General features: G+C 37.3%; 1 protein-coding gene across 1 annotated transcript; it reads left to right on the forward strand.

The window, feature by feature from the left end:
* Nucleotides 1-1,559: 1,559 nt before the first annotated feature.
* LOC139718891 (tRNA pseudouridine synthase Pus10-like) lies at nucleotides 1,560-13,869 on the forward strand. The gene is made up of 16 exons (XM_071630334.1): nucleotides 1,560-1,796; nucleotides 2,493-2,579; nucleotides 2,976-3,010; nucleotides 3,444-3,546; nucleotides 4,925-4,986; nucleotides 5,543-5,588; nucleotides 6,935-7,029; nucleotides 7,680-7,762; nucleotides 8,391-8,516; nucleotides 8,962-9,018; nucleotides 9,358-9,434; nucleotides 10,290-10,345; nucleotides 11,733-11,850; nucleotides 12,364-12,506; nucleotides 13,030-13,129; nucleotides 13,831-13,869. Exons 1-16 carry the CDS (start codon nucleotides 1,560-1,562, stop codon nucleotides 13,867-13,869), a joined length of 1,464 nt encoding a protein of 487 aa, XP_071486435.1.
* The last annotated feature ends 9 nt before the right edge of the window (nucleotides 13,870-13,878 follow it).

The following is a 13,878-nucleotide window of genomic DNA, read 5'->3' on the forward strand; positions in this document are numbered from 1 at the left end:
AATACTTAACATCGATTATACGAATTCAAATTTTTACAGTGGTTGTTTCTATCCCTAACTCACATTTTAAAGCACTAATGTTTGGTTTTTGTTGTCCCCGCCGAACGAGTTCGAGCAGGGGACTATGAAACGGGCTCCGTACGTGTGTGTGTCCGTGTGTCCGTCCGTCCGTCCGTCCGTGCGTCCGTGTGTGCGTCCGTGTGTGATCAAAATCTTCAATTTGCTACTTCTCTGTCATTTATGAGCCAATTTTGATTCTGTTTGCTTTATATGATAGCACTACATGGGAGCTTTGAAACTTCTACACAGAATTTCAGTCGTGACCTTTGACCTTGACCTTTGACCTATATTGTACATTTTGCTACAAAATGCTACTCCTTCGCCATTTCTAACCCGATTTCGATTCCGTTTGCTTTATGTGATGGCACTAGGGGAGGGCTTCAAAACTTCTACACAGAATTTTGACCTTTGACTTCTTTGACCTTTGACCTTGATTTTTTGACCTATATTGTACATTTTGCTACAAAATGCTACTCCAATTTCTAACCCGATTTCGATTCCGTTTGCTTTATGTGATGGCACTAGGTGAGGGCTTCAACACTTCTACACAGAATTTTGACCTTTGACTTCTTTGACCTTTGACCTTGATTTTTTGACCTGTATTGTACATTTTGCTACAAAATGCTACTCCTTCGCCATTTCTAACCCGATTTCGATTCCGTTTGCTTTATGTGATGGCACTAGGTGAGGGCTTCAAAACTTTTACACAGAATTTTGACCTTTGACTTCTTTGACCTTTGACCTTGATCTTTTGACCTATATAGTACATTTTGATACTAAATGCTACTTCCGGCGGGGACATATTTTACGCACCGCGTAATTTCTACTTTTCCTTGTTTCATCTGCAAATGGTAAATTATGCCTTTAAGAGTTTGATGAGACTTTAGACATCTTACTACAACAATTTGAACTGGATTTATGTATTGAAATGCAGTCATAGATAGATATGCCAACGCTGAAGACTGGTGCTGGTCCAACGGTCCCAAACCGGTAAAAATCACTGAGAGGCCAGTAACATTTCAGGAATTACCAAATTTACTGGTCCGACATGACTAGTTTAAACAAACACACAAACAAACAAACAAAAACAAAACAAAACAAAAAATTATCGGGCCAGAACAGGACCAGTGAATTTTTTTATTGTTCTTTTTTTTTAAGGTTCAGACCAGTAAAAAATGGAAAGACTGGCTATCTGCTTGTCTGACAGGGATAGATTGAACCAGTAGAAAAAATGGGTAAGTGTGCAGCCCTGGATATGTGGTATTTTTGGAATATGGGGCATTATGCACAATATTAATCAGAGGCAGACTGTACAGCATCATAGCCATCATCCCATGCATTCAATCACCTGATGCTGATATCCTGGCACTGCTTTTGCAACTGTTGTTGTTAATCTTTAGTTTTCTTCAAGATCTGACATTCAGTTGTGCTTGCCATTTTGATTTTAGTCATGCCCATCCCTATGGAAATTGCAAGGAGATGACCCATCGCAAATGGACATGGAGAAGGCCAGGGGAGATGCCGCTGGCACAGCACAAGATAGCAACAACCATCCAGAGGTATCAGAGGATGCAGCTGCCATAAAACAGGAGACTGCAAAGGCCAGGGAGGATGCAGCCTCAGAAGAGAGGGATGACACTGATGATCGGCAGAGTGATGGAGGCGGGAGGGAAAAAATATGCCCAGCTTGTCTGGGAATACTCCAGGAATTGTGTGAGCAAGCTTTCATCGAAGAGGCAAGTGCAGATGGCGCTATTTGTATTTCGTTCCTTTCTCCATTGTGTGTGAGCAGCATAGCTTCCAAATGCTATTTTTGTAGGAATCTGACTAAACAGCCTAGACAAGAATTATGCTGGGATGGACAACATAGGTAGGTTAGGAAAATTGTGTAAGACAACCTCAGGCTAGCAAAACCATTGTTCCTCACCCTTTAAATGGCAAGACCATCCATAGAATGGAATAATGTAATATAAATGTGGTTCATAGTTCGCAAAGCTTAGCTTACATTAATCCTTTATAACCAAGGACATATCTATACTATCATGACTTTTGTGTTCACTTCAGCCAAGAGTCTGATTACTTTGTTACCAGTGCCTTGTAAATTCAGAAGCCAAATAGGCAATTTAATATGAATATATTTATCATCCATGTGTTCAAACATTAAGTTTACAAACTTGATGAACAAGACGGCTGCACACTGGCACTGGTCCGACAGTTCCCGACCAGTAAAAATCACTGTCGGACCAGCAACTTTTTCAGGAATGGACCAGTAATAGATGGAAAAACTGGGCACTAGTGGTCTGACAGACAGGTCGAACCAGTTGAAAAAATGGGTTAGTGTGCAACCCTGCTTTATGACAATCATGATGGCATGTTCCACAATTTGATTGATATGATGAAAGTTTATCACTTGTATTTTTTCATCCCAAAAGATGTGCTCTGAGGTAACTGACTTGGGATATGACTTCAACAACTTCATGCTTGCGCTGACTCTACCACTGCAGCTGGAAATAAGACAGGTAATCACAATAAATCTATATGACACCTCACTTATCAATGTAGGATATTGAATGAGTGAAACTGTTGTATCAGAACGAAAAGGTGTTTTGTGTTTTTTACGTGAGTACTGAACTGCTAAATATTCTCTGCACTCAAGCACAAATTGGTCTGTATGCTAAGCAGATTGAAAATGGTAAAAGTTTTTTTGGAAAGGCTCATAATGGTGAAGGCATTGCAGGCAGTAATATCATCATCTGGAGTTATCACATCATATTGTATGTACCTTTCATAGGTAAGCCTGTGATGAGAGAAAGATGAAAGGAATGAGCTCTGCTGAGTTAAATGAAGGCGTTTATTCTCCATTCATCTATGCTTACTTTTATCACTGTCTTGTGTTTTTTGTTCTTATTTCACAGCACTGTTTGCTGACGTATCTGAACGAGATGTGCCGGTAAGGAAATTTTGTATTGCTTGTTATCAATAAATTTGTCATTTCGGAAATACACCCACTCACACGCACATGTTGATATGCACGCTAATACTCACACAATTTGTATCTATTTTGTATTTTTCTGTGTTTTATAGAAACGGATTAAGTGGTGAATGATACCTAAAATCTGTTTGTGGTTCTAAACCCCGAATTTAGACTTCAGATTTTAAGGCTGAAATATCAAACAGTATTTCTGTGGGAAAACAAGCATTCAGAAAATAGAAATGTTTAAGGGTTTGAAGGGTAGCTGCATATAGGGTCATAAGCTTTGTTAGATAGGGAGTGATAACACATGGCATTTAATGTGAAGTATGTCCAACGTTTTATTGAAGTCAATTCAAGTGTAAATGAGTGCATGTCATTGTGTTTGTTACAACCAATTTGCTGATTTTAGCTCGTCCTTGAAGTCATCAGATATCACTCCTCTCAAGGACGTCTTCAAGTGGTTGTGTGGACCCATGATAAGCCAGCAGCTAAGAGTGCCATTTCACCCCAAGGTGTGTATCCAAGTTAAAGGCATAATTTACCATTTGCAGATGAAACAAAAACCCAGCTTTAGTGCTTCAAAATAGTTCTAAAATATATGTTAGGGATAGAAACAAGCAATGTAAAAATTGAAATCAGTATAATTAATGTTAAGTATTGTTAAATGTACAAAATGTGAACAATAGTTATGATAAAATTGTTCTAGACTAAAACGTCTACAGTTATGGTTTAATGAGAAACACAGTGATATCTCCTTATATTTTAGGTCTTATTGCAAAATTTTTATGTGATAAGATGTTTTGAAATACAACTGACCCACACATATGCATCAAATGTGATAACTGGAAAATTTTTTAAATCACTGCTCCCAAAGGTAAACTGCACCTTTAAACCATCAGGTCCTTGGGTGATTTCACTGCAGATAATATCATCTCGTTCTTGTTGAATTTGCAACTATTACATTTACTGCATGTCCAATACTGTAGAAATTAAATTGTTACTTGTGCATCTACAGCAGCACCCTTCCCCCATCCCTTCCTCCTCCCCCTGCATTCTTTACTTAAAGGGATGGTACAGTATTGGTGGAGATGAGAATTGGGCTTTTAACTTTTTGCGAGATAACCAAGAAAACACATGATATAGTACAGAGCATACCATTTTAAGGGGAATTGAAAGTTTATTTGATGAAAATCGGGTTTGGAATGACTGAAACATCCAAAAACAAAGAAAAACAAAGCAATCGTTATAAAGTGTGGGTCCCACACTTTAGTGGAATCGCTCTTTCTTGGATGTCTCAGCCATTTCAAAACCAATTTTCATCAAATAAATGTGAATTCCTCATAGAATTACATGCTCTTTCATATTTTATAAGAGGTTTCTCATTATCTCGCCAAAAAATGTTAGAAACCTGAATTTAGGTCTCAACAAAAACTGTACGACCCCTTTAATGCAAAGTAAAACAGAAGAATTGAATGGAACAGAGGCTGAAAGATATTTATGAATATCACAGATATGATTTATATGTTGAAGCAACTCTGTTGGTAGCTGCTGTATAGGTTCTGTCTTGCGGACAGAATATAACTTGAAACTTGCCATAAACAGAAGAGAAACAGAGTGTGAATACAATTCTCTTTATGTGTTGTTCATGTATTCATTGTGGACAAAAACACTTCTTTCATTCTTCTCTTTTAGTGTGTTGTACAGGTTCTTGTGGAACTAATGGATTTTTTTCAACAAGAGCCAGAGAGTTCAACCTTCATTGCAATTAGTTGTAGACTCTTTCTTTGATTAGCTGCCATGTAAAGCATCATTTGTTTGTTTGTTTGTTTGTAGGATGCAAACCAGTATGCCTAAACTTTTTTTTTTGACAATATGATCATTATCTTCCAGAGTCCATTTGAAGTTGGCTTGATTATTGAACACAAAGACACAAAGGCAGAAGTGGATTTGTTGTAAGTGCAATGTACATTCTGTATCTTTAGTAATTGTGCAATCCAGTTTTGCATCTAGCTAATATTTTGCTTCCTCTGTAAAACTTATTTTTGTACAGGGCATATATCAAAGCGATCTGTACTTTAAATGTTTTCTCAGCTAATCGCTTAATGTGTTAAGCAATGAAGCAACTTGCAAAATAATGTAAATGGCAACAAACTGTTCTTTCATGCATTGTGCCAAACATAATCTCTAACTGACGTGTGAATTTGATTGTGAGAAATAAGGTTGAATTCATGACCTACAATGTGTAGATTTTCAATAGTATTCGTGACCATTCTTCATAGAAGTCTACATAATGCAGCAATGTAAATTCACATGATGTAGTAATTATAAGGCTAGTGCAATGCATGCTGAGCTTTGTTAACTATTACTTCAGTTGATTGTTGGTATCACCTGAGGATTTTCTGTTTTTGCCACAAATGCAAAATTTGCTCAGTTTTGTCTGACCCCCAAAGTAGCATTTTGATCTACTCATTCATATTCATATCATTTTATCATGTATTTTTGTATCAGAATGGAAGAGATATCAAACGAAGAACCATCAAGAAAGCGGCAGCGTGTAAGTATCAGATAAAAGTGTCTTTTTCTTGATGATTACAATGGGATTTTTTATGCCTCCGCCACGAAGTGTGGCCGGAGGCATTATGTTTTCGGGTTGTCAGTCTGTCGGTCTGTTCTTCTGTTCTTCTGTCCTTCTGTCTGTCCGTCCTTCCGTCCGTAAGCAATTTTGTTGACAGCATAACTAAAAAACCATTTGAAGTTGGCATGTATATATATGAGTGGGCAAAGTTGTGCCTATCAACTTTTGGGTGCACATGCTCAAGGTCAAAGGTCAAAGGGTCAAGGTCAAATGCTCAAAATTTCATTATTTCCCCCATATCTATGCAATGCCTGAAGGTATTTTCTTGGAACTTAGTGCTTAGTGAAATACCAACCAAAGATTCTCCAGAGAGAGTTTCGGGTCATGAGGTCAAAGGTCAAGTGAAAATGTTAAAATTTCACTTTTTTCTCCATATCTCACAAATGGTTCAAGGTATATTTATGGAACTTAGTACATATGTATGTACTGACTGGCAGTGATTATCTAGGTAATTTAGGGGTATGGGTCAAAGGTCAGAGAGTCAAAGGTCAAGGTCAACTCTGCAAAATTTCAGCATTTCCCTCTTATCTATTCAGTGCCTTCAGGATTTTTCTGGAAAGTTAGTGTATGCATGTATTACCCAATAGAGATTCTCTTGGATTTTTTTTTTTCAAAAGGTCAAAGGTCAAGTGAAAGTGCTAAATTTCACTACTTCCTTAAACTTATAAAAGGGTAGAAATTCAAGTAAAAATCCTCAAATCCCCAAATACCTGCACTCTTAGACAATAAAGCCATTCATCCAATTGAACCTAGTTCAAGGGAAGTGAACGTTCAACACATTTGTGACAAACCTGTCATTCTAATATTTTGTTAGAATGTGAAACTGTCATCACACATTGTCAAGACATTGTACTATAGACCTATTACAAGAACCATGCATTATGGCGGATGCATACCAGTCGCCATAGCGACATTTCTAGTTTTTTTTTTTTCTATTCATGCATGTAATATGTGGAAAAATTTCATATGCGCAAAGTTTGCAGAGTTCTAAAATATGTGAACAAAAGCATTATATATGTACAACATCATATGAAGGAGATACTTTATTTCTTACGAAATATGACCTGGTGAAAGATGAAGAAGTGCTATATGTAGCCACACCATGTCACAACTGTTTCTTCACTTAATTATTTTCTGTCACAACTGTTTCTTCACTTAAGTATTTTCTGTCACCTCTTTCTTCTGTCTGTCTGTCTGTCTGTCTGTCTCACTACCTTCTACTCTTTCATATTTTTTTTTTGTATGTACATTGATACCCTTTATAGTACAGCAAGAATCAAGCCAATAAAGGGAAGGGTGAGGCTACCAGGCAGATCATCGGTGCTGCACTGAGAGGCCTTTCAGCAGAACACCTCAAGAGGTAAGAGAAAAACTTTCACCACCTGAAAGAGGGATGGGGAAAGGGGGAGGGATAGGGGCTAGAGAAGGAAAAGATGGATGTGGATGGGTGATGTGAGATCTTAGTTCTGAAGATTTCACAAAAATGAAAGCGTTTCACTTCAAATTGAAGCACTGTGTGCAGACGTTTTCCAGAACTTGGTACAAAGTTTGCTTGGCTGGATACTGAGCATTGCATTCACATTCTTGATCATGTATAATTGTGCTTGGCTCATAATCATTTTCATAATGCAACACACACACAAATGAGGAAGCATGCTCAACTGAAGTTAGACTGTTTCGGATGAATGCGCACTTCAGGGCACATACTTGTATTCACTGGTGGGCAATTTCAATTTAGCAGGCGTGCCCTAGTCGTTTTCAAATTTATCATGATGGGCAATGAATAAATATCGATTCAATCAAAGAACTATAATATCTGATAACTGACTCTATTTCATCTCTTCCCTGCAAGTTTCTTAATTTCCTATAGACCTGATAGAGTATGGCATGAATGAAAGCAAAATGTGTGTGAAGTCAGTCAGGAATTATTGCTTGCGAATCAATTGACCAATCAGATTGCAAGAATTCCCTAACCCATTGTATAAAACTATTTGTTGTGCACCTCCTCAGACTGTTGCCCCACCCCCCTTCAGTGCCAGAAAGTCTACCATCACACAACATCGATTGCCTCCACCAGTCCGTGTTTCTAGCAGGTAAACACATCATGTGGTGAAAAAAATTAGATCCTTTCTTAGGGTCAGAGATTTGCTTCACATATCTCTGCTCAGAAAGTAAAGAAAGTCCAGATAAACACTACAGTGCACTCCCGTTATAATGAACACGTTTACAATTAAATTCCGGTTATAATGAAATAAAAATTCGGTCGCAACATTACCAGCTCTTTGTTTTTTATTGTTTATTTGTTAGGTTATAAAGAAATTTCAATATTATGAAAGAAGCTGCTGGTCCCAAGGACTTCAGTTTAATGAGAGTCCACTGTATTATTGACTGATCTACAATGCACAGAGATATGTTACTTTTTGACGATCGGAGTTAATCACATTAAATAAATCAAATATCTGCTCCATCTGTTTAGATTGTTGCTCAATAATTTTGTGTAGATTTTTTTTCTCTTTTTTTTTTGGGGGGGGGGGGGGGGGGGGGGGGGGGCCAGAGGGGTATTTGCTCAAATATTTGTCCCATCTTTATTAATCACTGCCTATTTTTTTTTTTTTTTTTTTTTTTATTAGTGTGTGTCAGGAATATTGATTTGTTCTGTGTGTCAAATCAAATCATTGTGTTGAGTGTGCCCTGCTACACTGTCACTCTGTCTATTTCCAGGTCGCTACACCAAGCATTCTCGCAATCTCTCTCAGACACCCTGGATACTCGACGGGGAGAGAAAAACAGAGTCATCTGTCCAGGAACTTGTCTGCGACCCTATTCAAGAGTGCGTGAGAGCTGCAGGTGGGAGTAAACACCAAACTCTCAAGCTTTAGAAATAATTTGAACTTTAAATTACATATTGATCTTCATAACTTTCACAATGTAAAGGGTATGAAATTAGATGTTGTACTTTGCTTGGTAAGGACTTCTTCAACAGTGCTATATAGTTTCACAAAAGTTTTTGTCAATTGGTTGAAGGCAAATTGCCTGACTGACAGTGAAGCTCCCAAATGCAAACTGCAAAGTTATTGCAACATTTTGTCAGGATATTTTTTTTTTAACATAAGGTTTCTTAACATGATTTCTGTGAGGAAATTGATGGTGTGTGAACAACATTCCTCACAAAATTCCATGAATTTGTAATCACGAAAGTCATAAAAAGAAAGATTTTGTCAATTGCCAAGACCTGCAGAAGGGATGATGAATGGAGTGATTACCTTTGTCTTCAACCACTGATTTTCTTCAGATTACAGATTTTCTTCTTCTGGAAGAGAGGATGTGGATGTAAGAACACTTGGCCGAGGTAAGATTGAAAAAAAAAAGAGAGAAATGTTTGATAATTATCAATCTATCTCTTATTTGGATGACAAATGTGCCATGTGCCATATCTTTTGAATAGCTTCACTGAGATTTGCTTGAAATATTTAAGCATGTTGGTTTTAGTTTTTAAAAAATAGTTTGGTCATCTCATACTTTGTTGGTTTCATCATTAGTTGTTATTGTTTTTTCTTTGCTTAACCTTTTGTGTGCTTTGAGTGTTGATAGGCACAGGAAACCCGATAGCATTATACACATTGTCCAAAGTCCCTGGCACAGAAAGGGTTAAAAATGAACACACCTGTGTATCCATCTTTGTTTCCAGGAAGGCCATTTCTGACTGAGATGCTCAACCCTCGCAAGATCGTCCTCAGCAGAGATGAATTAAAACAACTTCAAGAGGTAAGGGAACCAGATAATACCACACGACACATCCACACACTGGTTACTCAAAACCCTTTCATTCTTGTGTGTGTTTGTGTGAAATTGGTACAGATGAAAGTTTTCTTGCAGATACCTCATAGTTTCTACTAAATTCTCCCCCATGTGGCCTTTGGTAGCAGTATACAAGTATTTAAAGTTTGGTCACTCTGCCAAAGGATACTCGGCATTGCACTGGGGAAATAAAGATAAATGTACATATTTTTAACTTTCAATATATTTGCCTGAAATATTGCACATTTCTTGTCACCTTGAAGTTAAAAAAGTATACTGTACAATTCAGTGGTTTAAGTATGATCAACTGAATGGTTTCCATTTTACTTCGTGACACTTGCTCCTTGATGATTTTCACTATCTTACTCACTATTAGAATATATCTTCTTTGCAAGATTCCCACCAATATGCTTTGCCAAATCAGAGTTATGAGGTGTTAAGTTTTAAGTACTACGATCAGGCACAGAACCTGTTTTTCCCAGTATTTGGTTGATGATATCAGATATGTGTCAGTGGAGATGTCCATATTGAACCCAATTCATCATGTCTTTTGCACACAACTGGTGCTGTACATGTATTCATCATCCATTTTTAATATTTTGATAGGTGGATACTTTACTTGTAAATTTTACTTCACAATTTACTTTCCCTTTTAGGTATTTAGCAAGATTGTAAGTTTAAGATGGCAAGGGTTGTCAGAGAGAGAAAGAGAGAGGGGTGGAAGAGGAAGAGAGAGAATGAAAATAGTGAACTGGAGGTAGTAATGTGATATTCCTAGCTTTGAATTTCTTTCATTTTAATCTGCTGTGATTGTAATTGCAGGAGATCAATGAGAAAACATCTGATATTGGTGTGTTGGATCTTCAGCTTGTAGGAAGGTGAGTCTTCTCAGACATGTCATTCTCTCTATCCCTTTCTCACTCTTTTAACCCATTTAGGATGGGCTGATTTTGCTGCAACATGCATATCCCATAAACACCTGATTGAATATACTCCTGACTAGTCTTAAACGGGTTAAGGCACCATCTGCGCTTAGGGAAATGTATGTCCATTAACAAATGAATCAACTCTCATGGCAAGATCAGCCATAGGTAAATGCTCTTACTGTGGGAGAGCAAAAGTGCTAAGATTGAACATTCTCTCTGCCATTTCTTGAGTGTAAAAGTTTATTGTTGGTGGTTGGAGCCATAAAGCAGTCAGTTTCATTTCTCACACGAGTTTTAAGTTTATATTTGTGGAGGCACTGTGGCATGGTGGATAAGACTTTTGACTTTTAATCTGAGGTCCCTTGTTCAAATCCTGTCAAGTGCTTACATCCTTGGACAAGATGTTTTTACCCACCAGGTATTTCTCATCCCAGGTGTATAAATGGGTACCTGGCAATGCTAGGGAAATAAAAATGACAAGGCCCTCTTGTAGAGCTGTGGTACAGTCCATTATAACGAACAAGGTTATAATGAAACTCCAGTTACAATGAAGTGAAAATTCAGGCAACTATATTATCCGCTCTATGTCTTTTATTGTTATTTGTTTGGTTATAACAAAATTTTGATATAATGAAAGAAAACCCCCAGCCCTGTGGACTTCGTTATAATGGGAGTCCACTATAACGCTGAAGAGGCTACCCTCGATAAAGAAGACCATATTATTACTGTTGTCATTATTGATTGTATTGTTGAGTGCAAATTGATTGCTCCCAAACAAATTTGGGACCTTGGTAATGGAATTCACCAAACCCTCAATATCAACATCACCTATGGGAGCAATCCATGACATCAATTACAGTGTAAGTACCAGTTGCCATGGTTGCACAATACTTCTTATAAATCTAAATCATTGTCCTAGGCAAACCTTGACTCATCTCCCTGACACATGGAGACCAGTATGAACACAGTCATATCAAAGGAAAAAATGTGACACAGCTACAGACTTTGCAGATGTCTGATGCACAGTACATATTTAGCCCTCCACTTGACAGAAAGTTTTCCAGTATCTTGCACTGTGTATGAGTGTATGTGTGTGTGTGTGTGCATGCATGCTTGTGTATTTGCTTTTGTATTGAAACATGAAAATGTATATTTCAGTTGTCATCTTTAAAAAATATGTATTCCAGTTATCTTTATAGAAATTATTCTTTTATGTTTTTACAGTAATACTATGTGAATTGATGTTTCTTGTATTATTTGAAAGGAAGTGAACAAATATTATTTGAAAAAAAAGTATTTATGTCTGCATTTGATAAATATTTTAATTCCTTGTTTGCAGAGATGCAACTCAGAAGCTGAAGGAAGGAGAGGCTGAGAAGCGCAAGTCTTACATGGCACTGGTCAAAGTGGAAAGGTCAGTGCAGCAGCAAGACCTGGACTTCCTTGAGGACATGAAGGTAATCCCAAACTGCAGATAAGAGCAGTGATGAAGAAACTGGATGTCCCCTTCTTCATATTCCATAAGACTCCATCCTGCTTCAAGTTCAAGTTTATTTTTCCATTCACCATAAATACAACAAATAATTCATACAATGAAAACAACTAAAATGGAAATTAGAATATAACAATATATACTGGTTTTTATTAAGACGATAAGAGGAATACACAAAGATACGCAAAAAACCAAAACAAAAAAACAACAAGAAGAGCAAAACCAATTCGTAAATTTGCTTGCTTACTTGTTATTTAGAGGTTCATTTCAGAACAAAACTTTTGTATGACATCAGGTTATATTAGGAAGGGCTGTGACTTGCATCACTCTAGGCCTACAGTTCTGTTTAATGATGTGTTGGAATTGTTTTACTTTTGATCATAGTGTAAGATGTGATTATGCCTGAAGGGAAAAATCAACAACAACAATCTAGAAACTAACCCATATATCCATGCATGGCATTTGGTTTCAACCACAGGAACTTGTTCTAAAGCAGAAAACACCAATTCGGGTACTCCACCGACGCCCCCTAGCAACCAGAGAGCGAACCATTCACTCCATGTCTTCTGAGATTATTGACGAGCACCACTTCAAGCTCTTTCTCTGCACTCAAGCAGGAACGTATCCTCTTTGACTGATAAATGGCTCATGGAAAACTAGTTAATTAGTTTGTATGAATTATGCCAGTGATGATATGGTTTTAGTACCTTTACACGTTGTGCATATGTGTGTTTGGAACATAGGGTATGTCTTGAGTATTTATATCTTCATGAGATAGATATCAAGAGTTGCATATTAATGTCAGTAGTAAAACCTATTATTCATCCTAAGCTAGGACCTTGTGAGCCAATTATTGCCATTGAAAACTTTACCTTTAATGAAGATAAATCCGGAAATCCAGAAATGATGCACAAGCTCCCTGGTAGATATTCTACTGGTTAGTTTAGTGTCAAATTCATCAGCCATTTTTCAATTTGCTAAGGTGATACAAGATGAAATGATGTGATGAGAATTGTGTAACATTGGAATTTGTCACTAAGTAGACCTATTGTGTGTACTGTGCAAATCAGGAACTTTACTTTTCTTTGAGGTTGAACTATTGCACTTGTGACATCTTGGCATTTCTTGACCCGATCACCATCAGATACATCAAGGAATTTGTGCATGGTGATCTTGGCCGAACCCAGCCGAATGTTGGAACCCTGCTCAAGACTGATGCTGATATTATGGAGCTGGATGTGACAGTGAGTTGTACAGGTTTTCATAAGTACCCTAGGATATATTGCTCTTTGGTCTTGGAGATTCTAGAATGTGTTAGTACAGTGTAATGCTAAAGACGTTGAACACTTGTGAACCTGATCATTTCATACATTTTTTGAATAGTTGCATATTTTAATCATCTGCAAAATGATGTAGTTTAATGTCTTCAAATTTTTAGTGCAATATGCTGATATGGGGGACTCCAACTACACCAAACACACATTATGTAAGAAAATTTTGTTACAGCGACATTCAAATTTGGGTCCCAAAATTATTATCAGTAAAATCTATGATGCAAAATTTCCTTCGGTAATAACAAATTTTTGATATAATCACACTAACGCACATCTGATGCATGTTTCTTCCTGTGTGATTCATGTCATAGCCATCGTGCACCCCATGATCAGAGGGGGAAACCCCCCCCCCAAAAAAAAACAAAACAAAACAAAACAAAACAAAGCAAAGCAAACAAACAAACAAACAAACAGAGAGAATTCAATCCCCTTTACCAGATTGGATTTGTTTGATATTCTGTCAAAGTAGGCATCAAGTATTCCCTTGTGCATATTCAAGCTTCGTCCAAGTAAGTAGTGTATGTCAGCAATAAACTGTCATAGAAGCACAGTATTTGGTGTTGTAAGACTTGAGATGTGTACATGGCTATGTCTGTTTCATATTTTTCCAGGCTGTACATGTGGACTGGCCCAAGAAGATTGATGACTGACAGAGAAAG

Source organism: Diadema antillarum, unplaced genomic scaffold (assembly GCF_040938485.1).
Source record: "Diadema antillarum isolate AM-2024a unplaced genomic scaffold, OU_Dant_1.0 scf00000101, whole genome shotgun sequence".
NCBI classification, from domain to species: domain Eukaryota; kingdom Metazoa; phylum Echinodermata; class Echinoidea; order Diadematoida; family Diadematidae; genus Diadema; species Diadema antillarum.